We start from the raw sequence: 16,684 nt of genomic DNA, 5'->3' as shown, positions 1-16,684 counted from the left end.
GAGCCTACAGCAACAGAAGAACACACTCAGGGTTGGCTATTCATCCATCTGTTTGGTGTGGAAAAAGTGCTCGCTTTACAGAAGCGTTAACCTTAACTTTCCTGATGCAGCTGTAGAAGAGAATTCAGTTCAGATGCAAATGCTTAATGCTTGACTAGATCAGGATCATTCAAATCAGTTTTATTTATATAGAGCCAAATCACAACAACAGTTGCCTGCAGGCACTTTATATTTTAAGGTAAAGAGCCTAAAACAATACAAAGAAAACAAAGAAAACACTGGATACACTTTGGCGACAGTATGGTATGATTGCCTTTATTTAAGATTTCGTTAAGATCATAGATGATGATAATAATAATAATAATAAAAAGATTTATAAAGAAGATTTATTTAAATATATTTATTGACACAATTTATACGCTATCAGTCAAAGGTTTGGACACACCTTCCCATTTCATTTTCCTTTACTTTTACAGTGTAGATTCTCACGGAAGGCATCAAAAATATGAACGAACACATGCGGAATTATGTAGTAAACAAAAAAGTGTGGAATAACTCAAAACAGGTTTTATATTTTAGATTCTTCAAAATAGCCATCCTTTGCTTTGCACACTCTTGGCATTCTCTCGATGAGCTTCATGAGGTAGTCACCTGAAATGGTTTTCCAAAAGTCTTGAAGGATTTTCCAGAGATGCTGAGCGTCTTATTCTGCAGTCCATCTCATCCCAAACCATCTCCATTGGGTTTAGGTCAGGTGACTGTGGAGGCCAGGCCAACTGTTGCAGCGCTCATCTCTCTCCTTCTTGGTCAAATAGCCTTTACAAAGCCTGGCGGTGTGTTTGCTGTCATTGTCCTGTTGAAAAATAAATGATGTTCCAACTAAACACAAACCGGTTCGGATGGCAAGATGCTGCAGGATGCTGTGGTAGCCTTGCTGGTTCAGTGTGCCTTCAATTTTGAACTATTTCAGCATATTTCAAACATGAACACACATTAATTGAGCATATATAGAAATATGTTTATATCTAGCTTGTGATTTATACCATTGTTACCAACAGTAAGCAGGTAATGAGCAGAATATTTAACAGGCATAATGTGCTGTATTGTTGCTGCTGCAGAGACACAAAAGGCTGGAGTAAACTCAAAAAGAGTATTTAATGCTAAAAGTCCAAAATATGCAGAAATAAACTGAGCAAGGAAATCAAAAATTGTTTGAGTTAATTTGAGAAATATTTTCAGTCTTCAACACAGTTTTAAGTGAAGAAATTCTCTTTCTTACTAGATTTACAGTTGGCTTTTGGAGCCTTCATACCATTGTTACAGATCCTTTCCTATTGTGTGCCTCTCTCTTATTTTGTATATATTCTTCCTGTTTCTTTGTTTTTTTCAGGCATATTTAGTGTAGAGCACCTAAAATTTTGTTCTACAGGGTGGGCCATTTATATGGATACACCATAATAAAATGGGAATGGTTGGTGATGTTAAAGTCCTGTTTGTGGCACGTTAGTATATGTGAGGGGGCAAACTCCTCAAGATGGGTGGTGACCATGGTGGCCATTTAGAAGTCGGCCATCTTGGATACAACTTTTGTTTTTTCAATAGGAAGAGGGCCATGTGACACATCAAACTTATTGGTAATGTCACAAGAAAAACAACGGTGTGCTTGGTTTCAACGTAACTTTATTCTTTCATGAGTTATTTACAAATTTCTGACCACTTATAAAATGTGTTCATTGTGTTGGATTGTCAATGCAACCCTCTTCTCCCACTCTTCACACTCTGATAGCAACGCCACAGGAGAAATGCCAGCACAGGCATCCAGTATCCGTAGTTTCAGGTACTGCACATCTCGTATCTTCACACCATAGACAATTGCCTTCAGATGACCCCAAAGATAAAAGTCTAAGGGGGTCAGATCGGGAGACCTTGGGGGCCATTCAACTGGCCCACGATGACCAATCCACTTTCCAGGAAACTGTTCATCTAGGAATGCTCGGACCTGGCACCCATAATGTGGTGGTGCACCATCTTGCTGGAAAAACTCAGGGAACGTGCCAGCTTCAGTGCATAAAGAGGGAAACACATCATCATGTAGCAATTTCAAATATCCAGTGGCCTTGAGGTTTCCATTGATGAAGAATGGACCCACTATCGTTGTACCCCATATACCACACCAAACCATCACTTTTGTTGGTCCAACAGTCTTGGAGGGATCCATCCAATGTGGGTTAGTGTCAGACCAATAGTGGTGGTTTTGTTTGTTAACTTCACCATTCACATAAAAGTTTGCCTCATCACTGAACAAAATCTTCTGCGTGAACTGAGGGTCCTGTTCCAATTTTTGTTTTGCCCATTCTGCAAATTCTGTGCGCCGATCTGGGTCATCCTCGTTGAGATGCTGCAGTAGCTGGAGTTTGTAAGGGTGCCGTTTGTGAGTAGCTAATATCCGCCGAAGGGATGTTCGACTAATGCCACTCTCCAGTGACATGCGGCGAGTGCTACGCTGTGGGCTCTTGCTGAATGAAGCTAATTACAAGTGTTTCTTCATTAGTGACAGTTTTCTTCGTCCACATTTTGGCAAATCAAACACTGAACCAGTTTCATGAAACTTAGCAAGCAGGTTGCTGACTGTAGCATGGGAGATGGGTGGTCTCGTAGGGTGTCTTGCATTGAAATCTGCTGCAATGACCCAGTTACTGCGTTCACCAGATATCAACACAATTTCAATCCGCTCCTCACGTGTTAACTTCTTCAACATGTCAATGGCTGTGAACAAAGAGAAACTTGTAAATAACTCATGAAAGAATAAAGTTACGTTGAAACCAAGCACACCATTGTTTTTCTTGTGACATTACCAATAAGTTTGATGTGTCACATGGCCCTCTTCCTATTGAAAAAAACAAAAGTTGTATCCAAGATGGCCGACTTCTAAATGGCCACCATTGTCACCACCCATCTTGAGGCCTTTGCCCCCTCACATAAACTAACATACTATTACGGTGCATCCATATAAATGGCCCACCCTGTACATGTGCAATAACAATAATGGGCTATTCTAAACTATCTACTAGATTTTACATAAAATTAAAGTCAAGATTAGTCAAAATTCCAGCAAATTCAGTGCTAGCACAAATCAGCTTATACTTTTCTACACATCCAAATCTCATACATGATCCTTCTTTTAAATTGTTTTGGTTTCCCTCTAATTGCTAGACATTCCAGATTTGTCTTGAATGCTGTTTCTTGATTTGTCACTGTCTGATCTGTACTTGTCAGAGGCAGAGATATTGTTTTTGCTACTCTCACTACATCTGGCTGTCCATATGCACTTGGAAGAGCAGGGAGGTCTCAGAACAGAGTGGCAGCCTTAATTGTAAACGCATATTTCTGCAAAGGAAATTGGGAATTTTAAAAATACCTTCTCATAAACACGTAATGAACTGCAAGAAGTGCCACTATGAGATAAATGGTGAACGATACCAACTGTACTTTACTGATACTGTAGGAGAACCCCTAAATAAAATCGAGATGGAAATAAGAATCTTTTCTGGCTCCTTAAAATTTGCCTAGATGTTTACATTTTTGCCCTTTTGGGAATACAATGTTGATGAGGCTGTGAAATTTGCACTTCGGAAAAAGAAAGACAAGAATATCAAAAGCCGGTATAGTAGCTTATTTCTCTGTGATGGTTTCCACTATTTGACTTCAGCTCTTAATACCTTTCTCTGAGAGAGATGTGTTAATAGAATGCAGCATATACAAATAACATGACATTACAAAGTATTTTTAACACGTGAGATCATAACGAAATTTTCATGTTTGTTCATAAGGAAATGTAGTGTGGTACTGCCACTGCAAAAATCCAATGAATGTTCTGTAATGGGTAACTGTTTCGCAAAGAAGCGAGTCAACTGTCTTGACTTTTTGCCAGTGTACAAGCCAAAATAATATTCTGTTATGGGTTGTACACATTATGGCTATTCTATTCTATTCTATTCTATTCAAAGCTAGCAAATACTAAAAAAAATTATAAGACTACTCATTATGCAAAAAGGCACTTTTAAAAATGGTAGGCGTTATTTTATAGGATCACAATTATGATTGAACAAGAGATTAACTAGATTTATTCTCTCAGTTAAACACTCTATTATAAGTTCACTGATTAAATAAAACTCCTTCCGTAGTGATCTCACTGTCTCTTCCATGTTTTGAAGTGGAAGCTAACCCGGCCAAGTCTCAGCATCTTGTTTCAGACTTCTGAACCAAACAGAATTTAATTTGTCATCTTAGATGACAGTGCTCTAGATCATCGCTCAAAAAAATGGCACAGAGGAGACTTGCAACACCAGCTGTGGTTTGGCAAATAATAGAAATGGTTTGTGCAGATGGCTTGAAGTAGGTTGCGCTCTTGTGTTCTCAGAACCAAAGGATATTGATCGATAGCCACATTTTGGATGTGCTGTATGAGAAACATCTTTTTGGCTGTACCGTATTTATCATTTCATTATGAGCCACTGACAAATGGCTGAACCAAAGTTTCTCTCAGAAAAAAACTGACTTGGTTAGATTAGAAGACACCAAGAGCTACCTGTCAATTGAAGCGTCCCATTGCCCCTAACTTTAAGCCTAGCCAAAAATCAATTTTAAGATAGGAATATTTGGAGAGCCAGCCTCAAGTGGCATCAAGAGTAAGTTCAGTTATGTTTTGTTTTGTTTTTCTCTTCACTGTTTGTTCTCATCCACACCTATTTTCCCTCCACTGGATTCTTGAAGAATGGATCTTTGATTCACATCTTGTCCGTCACAACCATTTCCAGATGACAGAAATGTTTTTTTCTTTTTCTTACAACCCTTGGATGTTGTTTTATGAAAGCATCCCATTTTCCGCAATGCCTGATAAGTTTAAAGTACACTGGGGGAGGTCACATTACTGATTTGGCTTTCTTGATGCATGCTTAATCATCCAGGTAAGTAAATCCCAAAAGCTTGATTCTGTTCATCTGGACGTAGCGTTTTCAGTGGGAGAACTCATCCAAGTGACTTTTTCACTCTCAGCTGAATGCAGGTATCCCCAGCCTTATAAACAGTACCTTTGCACAATGACTGAAAGTAGCCCATTGATTCAGCTATGAAGAGTATAAAGCAAAACTCTTGAGCAACCCTTCATTTCTTTGTATTTTGCTTGAAAGTCGATATTTGGGAAGAAACCTTTATTCTTTACACAGTCAGAATTCTCTCAGGCAGTCTTTTTTTGTCATTTGTGTAGTAACGTTGGGCAATATGTAAACATTTCCAACTGACCATTCCACCTGATGAAAGGGTGGCAATTAATGAGGCTGTTGACGACGCTAAATGTGACCGTCAGGTCTCAGTTCTTAAAGACATGACTTTCAGATACTGTTCGTCTGCTCTAGATATTTTTTTTTAGGCCTGGCACTTGTATTTCTTAAGGACACACTGCACACCATGCTGAGCTATGGTATAGTTTATTGGGATTCAAACTTTTTAGTGTAAAAATACTGTATATTGTCTCTCAAACTGTGTTATTCTTGGCATTTTTAGTAGTTTGGACCAGTATAATTCTTATTGTTGAGATGATATGTACCAGTATGTTGTGGATAATGCAGTATAGTATAATTCTAAGACATTCCCATTTCAAGGAGTGATTGGTCAGGTTTGTGAAGGAGACCATGTCTGGAGTTGTCTGTTGAATCGTCTTTTTCGGCGAAAAGTTTCCCAAATGTGAACAACAGAAAGGAGACTGTTTGATGGTTGTTTAAGATCTCCACTTTGAGCTCTGTGATTCTCAGAGTGTCATCCTCCATTTCCTCTGCTGTGAGATGGTGTGACTGCTCGCCCCTCTGCCAAAATGTGAGCCTCACTCTTGCTTTCATCTTTCATCCAGCTGAGAGATGTTCCCCATTGGGAGTACCCTCTCAGCCCCCTCTCCTCCACCCCCTCTTTCACTCTTTCCCCTCTTCCTTCCTGTCATCTCCGGTCATCCCTCTCCCTCTGTGACCAACTCTTGGCCTTCTGTCCATGTCTTTTTGTCTCTTGCTCTCTTTCCTCTACCTCCTGTTTTATATCTCACAGACCTCGCTCTCACCCTTTTCCTTACTCTCTTCTATTTGCTTTAAGGTTTCTGCGACTGCTGCTGGATTTTCATTAGTGTGGATTAGATAAATATCAGATAGCTACAAAAACAATCAGGCACACTTTTGTGCGCCCTCTAACATGGTTTGGCACTTTAATAATGCCTGGGTGGCTTCCACGAGCTGCTCATCAGAGTAAGCTATGTGTGGACGATCCACACTGCATCATATTCTTTCACACTGAAGTAAACTGAACTATATACACTAATGTCTTACTTTACTTGGCAGGACTCTGAACAGCTAAATTCTGTGTTATGATTAATGCATAATGAAATATTTGACATGGGGTGGCTTAAGTGATGTTTCATTTATTTTTGTTTCAGTCAAGAGTGCAGGCTAAATAAATCCCACATGTACATCAGTGATAACTGACAATAACTAAGACTTTTTTCAGACAAAAACACATCACAGAGCACTCCTCTTCCATTAACCTACTCTGCTCTATTGTGAATGGCACCAGCTTATCCAAAATTAAATTGGTGCACAAAATTCAATCATTCCTATTATGATATGCCTTGGCTGACAAACTCATTTTAGTTCATGGGCCACATACATTGCAATTTGATCTTGAATGGATTGGACTGTTGGATAACCTAAGAAAACACCTTTTGTATTTAATGAATGAAACAGGTGGTGGACCTTTTGAGAAGTCCTAAGAAAAATATTTATTTCAGTTAAAGTTTTTTATACATTCACACTCATAAGTCAAAGAAACTTGTTCATACAGTTCTAGAAGAAGGCTTACGATAATGACCAGTTGGTCACTTAAAGTGAAAAGTATTGGTTTCTGGTGCAAAATAAAGTAAAAGTCAAAAGATTATGCCTCGTTCCTCTGTCATTTTTATAGTGTAAAACAAACTCCAGTGGGTTGGATTGCCACAGTTCAGCAAACCTATGTTTGACACTGCTGGTGTAATATTCTGCCACGGTACAGTAAGATTTACTAAGTGTGTGAAAATTAGCTTGATGTTGCAATCACAAATATGTGCTGAAAGTAAATTTGGGGGTCAAAAATGAGCAGACCTGATAAGGGAGTTAGTAACATTATATACATAATACAGTGTAAGAGCAATCTTTAATATATTGAGAATCAATGTTTTTCGTATATTTGCAAACTTTTCTGCTAGAAATTGTTTGGGACTGTGTGCGGTAGAATAGTTGAGATAGCTGTTCATTCAATAAATCTGACAGGTCAGGTGGAACATAGGGTTTATGCACACAAACCTGAAATCCTTGTATACAGTATTGCCTTGTATTGCATATAATAGCACTGTGTGCACACTGCTGAGAGATAAGACGCAGAGATTTTTGTATAGAAATGGGACTAAAAATCTAAAACACTACAAACCAGTCATTCGCTGCAAAAAGTGTCTTGACTTTCTTGTTCATGTAAGTTCTCTCTTTCATGAATATAAGTGTTGCTGTAGACCAAATATATTTGGTGCTCAACTCTAAACATTCAGGGTGATGACTCAATGAAGAGTTACAAGACACAGCCAAGTTTTGGAACGCGATCTACAGCTTTGATCATTTTGTCAGTGTCAGTTACACACTTGTTTTGACAGCATCTCCCTCTCAATTCTAAATAAATAAACACTCCCAACAGCACCTATCACAATCACATCAAGTGCAAATAAGATGTACGTTTTGCAATATTCAAAACAATTTGTGTTAATTTGTGTGCTGCAAACTTATGTGCTTCAAATCATAATTATATTATTTCCTTAAATGTTCTCCTCCCAGAACTTTTGCCAGTACCTTTTAGTTGCAAAGCTGACACTGCACCTATTTCAAAATACTCACAGTGTCTGTTTAGCTTTTTATTGAATATAAACAGTCACTCTTTATTCAATGATGTAAGAACATCTTGATTACATGTTGGTGGCACTATTAGGAAACATCTCTTATGCTGAGGAAGGTTTGTGCGATTGATTTTTTTTCCCCCCATTATTTAACCTTTTATTATTTTATTATTATTTTCTGTTATTATTATTGTTGTTGTTATTTTCCACCTATTTTCTAGCCTTGGGCGTCTTTATGTGTTAACATTAGATGACTGTGGGATTTTGTTTTTGTGTTTCAGTCTGATTTGGAGCAGTATAAGAAGGCTTTGTTGGATGCAGTCTGTGACCTTTCACCTCTAAACTACATTAAACAATGGAAGTAAGTTGTGTTTTTTCCCAGCAGCATCATTTAACTCCACATATTTTGACCCTCCAATGGTCAACAGATTTTGTAATAAATGCTGAACTCAAAATTTCCATCAAGGCTTTATCTAAAAATCATTTAATTTACACGGTATTGACTAATTCGTCAGTATGCTTAAGTCTTTCTGGTTTCTTCTCATGCTTTCAAGGGCCTTTACCAAAATGGCTGCCACACCAGCCAATTATGGCAACAGTGGAGTCAAACCTATGGGGTAAGTAAATAATATTATTAGTTTGTACCTTTTTAACATAGTTTTAGAATTATGAACTAATAAGTGAGATGACAAGTCTAAAATGATGTTATATGACAATTTAAACATTCTTTTCATTGAGTAATCAGCAGTGAATTAAACAGCTGGACCAGCTTTATGTATTAATTTTGTAAGGTTTTTCCACTGAGATTTAGCAGCTTTAGAAACTGTTTAGAAACAACATAACCACATATTACTGTGCCTTAATTGCCTCTCAATGGCTGTGAAATATAACTGGAGCCTACTATGATTACTCTCCTACTGTTACTGTTAGTCACATATTACACCCTATTTCCGTGTGTTATTGAAGTCTAATATGTCCAAATTTAAGCTCCAAAGGAATGGCTGCTGTGTGTGCTTCATTCATGTAGTGAGCTGTTCCTTTCCTGCCTCTGCCATTAGATACACTAGTGAAAAATGAGACAATAAAATAGTGGGTCATACCTTTTCACTCTGTGTATATACGTCTATATCCGTAGCCCTCTAAGAAAGTGGTTCTCTGTGTGTAGGCATACAACCAAGGTTGATGGTGATAGCAGGCACACTGGTACCATAGTGTGACAGCAGTTATGATTTTGCTATAGTAGAGGTAGAGTAGGGGGTGGATCCAGGTGGGACTAATTAGGTGCTTGGCTGTGTAATTGTGATATCACAGTGTAACACAAATCCTGAAAGTTTGTTTTCCTGAGTGTAGGCTGTGGTCATGTTTTTTATTACTCTATTTTTGTAAACTGACTTTTTGAATCAAAAAGTCAGGGACATCCCACTCTCTCCTTTACTTTAGAGTTTCTTAGACTACCAGCCTAACCCTGTCCTCCTGCCCTCCGCCTCTTGCTTTCCTCCATCCTGTCTCTCCTCCCGTCCTGGCTTTTCTTCATCTATTTCTCCTTACCACCCCCATCCCCCCAACTCCATCCCCACAGACTGTTCTCCAGAGTGATGAATACTGGCTCCCAGTTTGTCATGGAGGGTGTGAAAAACCTGGTGCTCAAACAGCATGTGAGTAAAACTCCTTCTGTTACCATTTCAATTCCAGAAAACCAGCTGAAACAATGAACTACTCTTACCAAAATCAACACAAGAAAAGTAATTAAGAACTTGTCTAAAGTCCAGTTCATCAACCTGAACAGTACCCAGTCTTATCTGACCAAAGATGCCTTACAGCCTTCAAATTAAAGTGATAAAACTACATTTAAAGCCTGCCACACAACTGCTGCATATTTACATCATCAGAGCTACACATATTTATTATAATGTGCTGTATTTATGGAAACTTTGAAAGCTGTTTTACATCACTCATGCTCATACATGTGACACGTGTCAGAGTTTTTGAGGACCTTTTAGCACCTCAGAAATGGCATTCGTTTGTAAGAAGAAAAAGAAGAATCATTTTAGTTTAAAAATAGTCCCAAATGTCACAGAGATCACATTTTTTCTCATTTATATGAAGATTATCTGAAGATTTTTTTTATTTAATTGTAGTTAATAAAGTGCTAGGTTGGAGGGACAGGGCTGTAATCAACAGCACTTTTCCTTCTTTTTCTGTTTTTTTTCCTTTTGTCACATTTTTGTTCATGTTTGTCCATGTAACACTTGGGAAACTTCCTTGGCATATGTTTTCACCTGAAAACAAGATCATTTTCTTTTTTTTAAATTATATTTTTATTTAAGAAAAAAAAAGGACTTGTTACAATAAAGTGCATTGACTTTATTTAGTCAAAAAAAGAAGAAAAAACCTTTTTCTTAGTCCTTTTGTTTTACATTCTGATAGCAAAAAAATAAAATTAACTCGTTGGCTTGACAGTGTGTTACATAATGCAGCATGTTTAACTTATTTACAAAGACTACATTAGGTACATATTATGAAGTTGAGGGTCAACCTGACATTGTACGATACATGGGAGATACACCAATTCAGGGCTGGTCTTACCTAAATTTAGGGCGGATGGGGGACACAAAGCTAATCCATTTATTCCATATTTTGTAGAATTTGTCTTTTAGAATTTTTAAAAAGAATGTCAATTTTTCCATTTTAAATATTTAGAAAATCACATTAAACCACTCCTCAAGTGTTGGCGGATTGGATTTAACCACTTTCTGGTTATTGATTTTTTGCTGGCCGCTAATAGCGCTTGTAAGAGTTTTGTGTCCCCTCCCCGGACCGAGCCAGCAACCAAGCCCAAGTACAAATTTACAAAATTGATGTCAAATTTTATCTTAAAAACCTCACACAAAGTTTTATGAATTCCCAGCCAGTAATTTTTTAAGTTAGGGCAGTCCCAAAAGATATGATAATGATGTGGCTCTTCTGATCCACATCTTCTCCAGCATTCCCATTTTTATATTTAGATATATATATTTATATATACGAGATAATTTTGAACTGCATCTGCACATTGCATTTAACAGCCTTTGCACAAAAGCACCATCCTCCGTCTGCTTGCATCTGGCAGAATATTAAATCAAGTGCACACAATGTGACGACGTTCTCATTCCTAGACAACAGGAATATGGATGAGCACGATGACGATGACAGGGTGTTTCAGACTAAAACTGGCACAGACAAGAAAGTCATTTATAATCATCACACACACACACACACGTACACACTGGGAGGGTGGCGTCTGTTTTCTTCATACTGAAATTGGACCCGCTGAAGTCACCTGTTCTGCTTCGCTGCCAGAACATTATTAACAGTGAGAGTAGATTTGAATGCATCTTTTGATGCTCTGTTAGGGAAGATATTTGAAGTTATTCTTGTTTTTTGTTTTTGTTTTTCTTCACTTGCAACTCCAGTTTTCCAAAATAGCTACTTACCAAATATCTAAAAAGAAAAAAAGTCCAACCTAAACACAAACTCATGATTCTTATGAAATATCATAAAAAGTAAATGAATTTATTGTAAGAGATTCATTATTCTTTGTTATGTTTAACCTCCTAAGACCCGAACTCTTCCACAACGTGCGTTTTTCATTTCTCTCTGATATTTGGGCTGATTGGGGCCCGATGAATGTAAAAACAAAGAATTAGCAGATTTTTTTTCTTTTACCTTATTTTTTTTATTTTTTTTAAGAAAAATGAGAGCCACATATGAGGATATTCGTTTAAAATTTTGATAGAACAGTAGCAGTATAATGTCCTCGTAAGTGGATATCAGGCCCATGTAGAGCAAAATTGAATATTTTAGTCTAAATAACCCAAAATGTGATGTTCACATATGTGGACGCCAGGTCCTAGGAGGTTAAAAGTTGTTTCTTTTTCTTTTTTTTTCCAGAACCTTCCGGTTACCCGTATCCTGGACAACCTGATGGAGATGAAGTCTCATCCTGTGAGTTTTGTTTTTGTTCATGATTTAAAAAACATATTTCCAATATTAGTTAAAAATATAGGAAGTGTTGTGAAAAGCGGGAAAAGCCCAAGCCCTTTTATAGAAACACTTAATACGAGTATTAAGAGGGGGGGGATTCTAGTCCCACTGATGTGTCTCTGGTGTCCACTTCTGCGGTACAGATTGGGAAAAGTTTTCCAAAAAGCCACATTTTTACGTGAATCATTTTAAGTTGTTTTCTCTTGATGTGAAAGAAAAGTTACTCAAATGGAACTTTAATATACAATATAAGTGTAAAGTTGACCGACAGAAAGACACATGATATAAAAGCAGCTTACCATGTACGTATAGTGTGAATACAAAACTGCAGAGTACTCTATATTACATGTAGAACTTCTCTGCTAAAGAAAATATGAAAGGTTCCTCTGAAAGACCTACATATCTGTAGGCCTCAACATAACTTAATTGGTGAGAGGAAACTCAGAAGAAAGACACGTTTTTGTGTCACTTCAGCTGTGATTGACAGCTCCAACACACATGCCACAAATTACATTAGCTTCATATTAACTGCTGTGGTCCATGTGTGAGAGGAAGGAAAGTACATATTCTATTACTCACGTTTGAACCCACGTGAACTAGCAAACACACTTTATCACATTGAACTGAAAGTGCAGTTTCTGACTCTCAGCCCATGTATTCATTTTGACCATGCGCACAAATATGCATGCAAAGCAAAACCTGAATCTAACGTGAACCCTAAAACAAACTCTGAACTTTCAAAAATTCCTTTTGAAGTTAAGTCCCAAATGTCTCTGCTCAAAGCTTAAACCGGTCCTTGTAGTGACAGACTTGCAAGTGAACACACACACACCCCCTGCAGGTTTCTCAGCGTCTGGAGTTACAGACTACCAACAAAGGTCCTGTTGTTGTGAATAAAAAGGGAAAGGGTGGAGCGGGGATGGAAGTCTGGGATGAAGATAAAAGAAACGGAGCACATTCTCCCTCTATCAGATTGTCCTCAGTGTAAAACTGTTGCATTTCGAGGTTATGTTTTAGTTAAAGTATAGCAAAATGGTGGAGAAGTTTATAGAGGTTATTACTCATTTTTTAGTTAGATAAAATATTAATACTAATACTAACATTAATCAGATAAAGCCACGTAATAAAACCATGTTGCTGTTCACAGTGGAGGTTTTTGTACGATTTTCTCTTGATGTGGACAAACTGAAAGCCTTTAAAGTCTCCAACGACTTTTAGAAAATCACAGTTTAACTTTGTTTTTCTGCGTTTGTGAGGTGCTCTGGCACAAGTTTTAATTTTGACCTCAAAAACTACTGGTGCCATTGTAGACACCGGCTCAAAGCAGTTAAGGAAATACTTTTTAAGTTTGAGCTAATAAATAGGTTGTGCTGTTTTTGAGTGTCTGCATAAGAACTGAGATTTCCTGTAATTAATTTAGGATGGAGTGGGAGACGTACAATTTGCAGAGCTTTGTGTCATTAAAATGAGGAAAATATGAAGATGATAAATCTGACTCGTCTTTGTTTTTCATGGTCTGCTTGGGCTTTTACATCACTGACAAAAACGATCCTTCTCCAGTACAAATACTACTGTGAACTAAACCTGTACCCACCTGCATCTAGGTCATGTGACCGTAAGCCAAAAGACACAGTGCTGTGTCATTCTGTCTGTGTTTAGTCCTTGGAGCTGAGAGACAACACAACCAGGTCAACCTGTGAAATAAATCTTTTGCCTTTGTCGTGCTTTCAATTTGGTTAACTCTGTTTTTGTTTGTTTGTTGTTGTTGTTGTTTTACATTTTGACACCAGCAGGTTTTTTGTTTTGTTTTTTAAGTTACAAATCGGAGGCTCTTCTTCATCTAATAATATCAGAAAAGCCAAACCAATCTACATATCCCTCTACCATCTACATTATTTAGGGTTTATTTTTGTGGCTGTTGAGTACAAGTGTGTCATGTGTAGTACGTCTGACTAAAAAAAATTTTCTATCTGATCCTTAAGGAAACAGATGATTATCGATACTTTGACCCAAAGATGCTGCGAGGCAGTGAAAGGTATGAAAACAAATCCAAAATCTCATCTGTAGCTTGGCAGAGCTCATCTTCTCGGTGGGTAAAATACACTCGAAGATGTCTCATCATCCTTTCCTTCTCTTTCAGCTCCATCCCCAGGAACAAGAACCCGTTTCAGGAGGTGAATTTGTGTATCTGGACCAAAGTTTGACTGATGAGATTCAGTTCAGGTTATTTCCAGGATAAACAAAAGTTGAAAGGAAACACAAGACAGACAGGAATTTCTGTTGCCGCACATGATTCTCTCATAACGCACAGTTAACTGTTTCTTAGCTGTGATGAAAGTTGCAGAGTTTCAAATCTGGAATTTTTTTATGAGATTGAATTTGATTTGGACTTTTATTAATCCCGTCACCACACAATCACATGTAAAACAACAGTTATGCGAGCAAGTCTGTGGTAGATCATAAAACAGTAACTGTGGGACTAGTAATTACATTACTATTATTATAGTAAGTAATTATAGATGTGAAAAAATAAGATACAATATCACAAAATTGATTTCTTGAACAAGTAAAAACATATCTGAAATTAAATGCATACATAAGTATAGTAATGAAGTAAATAATTACAAATCCTGAATATTGGAATAAAACTTGATTTCCTGCATACAATTAGAGGCGTCTACCTCTTTCAGTTCATAAAACTTTTGTCTTTGGCAGTGTTTATACTTGAAATTCATTCTGTAAAATCACTTCAGCAGCTTTTTTTAATCATTTGCAGTCTTTCTGTCCATCACCTTCAACATATCCTCTGATATAAGCTTGATTTTTTTACCTCCTGCTGTTTCAGGCCATCGTCTTCGTAGTGGGTGGAGGAAACTATATCGAGTACCAGAATCTGGTGGACTACACCAAGGTACGGTAGTACATTTCAAAGTTCTTTTCCATATTTTAGTCTGATGTCTCTTTAGATGAATACAATGTAGTTTCACATGGGATGGGTTAAATATCAAACTAAAACTCTTAAAGTTTAATGACACTAAAACAATTTAGGTCCTTCAGTGAAAACACTGTCACATTATATAAAATAGAAGTCGGGAAAATGTACTCAAAGTCAAAGTAAACTTTATTATCATTTCTGCTATATACAGTACAGTATATAGAGAGACGAGACGGCGAGGCTGCAGTTCCAGTCAGTGCAAAAGAACAAAAATAAATATAGGAAGAGTAAGAATATATATATATATATATATATATATATACTTTGAGACTGAGGTAAGGGGAGTAAATGTACACTTTGGAGTAAAAAAGGGTTAATAACAGTCTAAAATTTACAGTTGAGATTTAAAGGGACTTTGAAGTGGTTTAAAATGACCAACGAAGCAGCTTTACAGTTTACAGTGTGAAATAAAGTGACCAACATGAGCAAGTCATAACTGCGATACTAATATTCAAAGTTTGTTGGACCAAACTTACAACACATACTAACACTAACATAACAAAATGGCATGCAGACTCTTTATATCATTTTTGTTATTTGCAAAGTTCAGTGCTTTATTTTTACCAGTAAGTGAAAGCTTTGAATACCTCCTGATATAGGCAGCATTAACCTAGTGATTTTGATGGTAGGAGAGACCGTAGCTCCCACGGAAAAACCACGCAAGCACAGGGTGAATATACCTATTCCAAACAGAGGGGCCCTACTGTGCTTTGAACCCAAAAACCTCTATTCTTGTGAGGCAACATTACCACCGAACAACCAGCTAACACCAAAGGTGTTAAATACATGTAGATTGGTAAAAACAACAGTATTTGTGTGGAAGTGTTACTTTCTCCCTGCAATAATAGGTTCAGTAGCAAACGTCATTTTATTTTTCTGTATTTCCAGTCTAAGCAGGGGAAGAAGATTGTTTATGGCTGCAGTGAGCTCTTCAATGCGTCTCAGTTCATCAAACAGGTGAGGAACCACACAGCACCAGTGAGGGGATAAGCCAATAAGCCCATAGACGTTTCATTGTGTCTATTTAAAAACCTGTTGTGGTCTTCATTTTCACAGCTCTCCCAACTTGGCCAAAAGTGACACGGACACTGACAACATGTGAATCTCCCTCTCTCATTGCCGATATCTTTATTCCACTTTGTTTTATCTGCTCTGTTCTGTTAATGGACTAAATATTTTCTGTCTTCACCGTAATTTCTGTTCCTCATACTAAGCGCTACTAATAAAGCTCAACAGTTCCAACTCACTGTCTCTGGAGTCACGCATTTCTTCATATTTTAGAGCATTAAACATTACTTCCTGCATACATAAACATAAAACTACAAAATCGTCTTTAGACAAGTGTGTCTTTAACTCATCTTTAAAGAACCTCCTGCTATGTGAATTTGGGCAACTACCTAAAAATTTCCTTTTTAGGTTTTGTGCATTAAAACCCCCACTAAGTGTCAATTGTAACTATCAGTAGCTAATACTTTAAGGTATTAGCTACTTTAAAGCTAAATATATGGAAAATTAGAAGTAGATACATTACTTTCAATTCCTCTTGCAATTAATGAAAATGAAATTGATTATGTTTAAATGCAGCATTTTAAACAAAATTCTTACATTTGGTTAATTTGTGGACAGAAGACCATAAAATATTTGTTTTATAACTCGTCACTAAGTGAAATGTAGATGTTTCCTTTAAGAACGTTTCACATTATTATCCCATA

General features: G+C 37.2%; 1 protein-coding gene across 1 annotated transcript in view; it reads left to right on the top strand.

Annotated features, from left to right (window-relative positions):
- Nucleotides 1-16,218, top strand: part of scfd1 (sec1 family domain containing 1) — a 36,734-nt gene extending 20,516 nt beyond the window's left edge. Inside the window, exons 17-25 of the mRNA XM_026191977.1 lie at nt 8,236-8,315; nt 8,509-8,571; nt 9,534-9,609; nt 11,885-11,938; nt 13,960-14,012; nt 14,118-14,151; nt 14,823-14,888; nt 15,861-15,929; nt 16,029-16,218. Of these exons, the coding sequence (XP_026047762.1) occupies nt 8,236-8,315; nt 8,509-8,571; nt 9,534-9,609; nt 11,885-11,938; nt 13,960-14,012; nt 14,118-14,151; nt 14,823-14,888; nt 15,861-15,929; nt 16,029-16,052 (519 nt within the window). The 3' untranslated portion in view covers nt 16,053-16,218. The remainder of the gene's footprint in view (nt 1-8,235; nt 8,316-8,508; nt 8,572-9,533; nt 9,610-11,884; nt 11,939-13,959; nt 14,013-14,117; nt 14,152-14,822; nt 14,889-15,860; nt 15,930-16,028) is intronic.
- Nucleotides 16,219-16,684: the final 466 nt, after the last annotated feature.

Source organism: Astatotilapia calliptera, chromosome 14 (genome assembly GCF_900246225.1).
Source record: "Astatotilapia calliptera chromosome 14, fAstCal1.2, whole genome shotgun sequence".
NCBI classification, from domain to species: domain Eukaryota; kingdom Metazoa; phylum Chordata; class Actinopteri; order Cichliformes; family Cichlidae; genus Astatotilapia; species Astatotilapia calliptera.
Note: the sequence above shows the minus strand (reverse complement) of the source record. Positions and strands in the feature narration are given on the sequence as shown.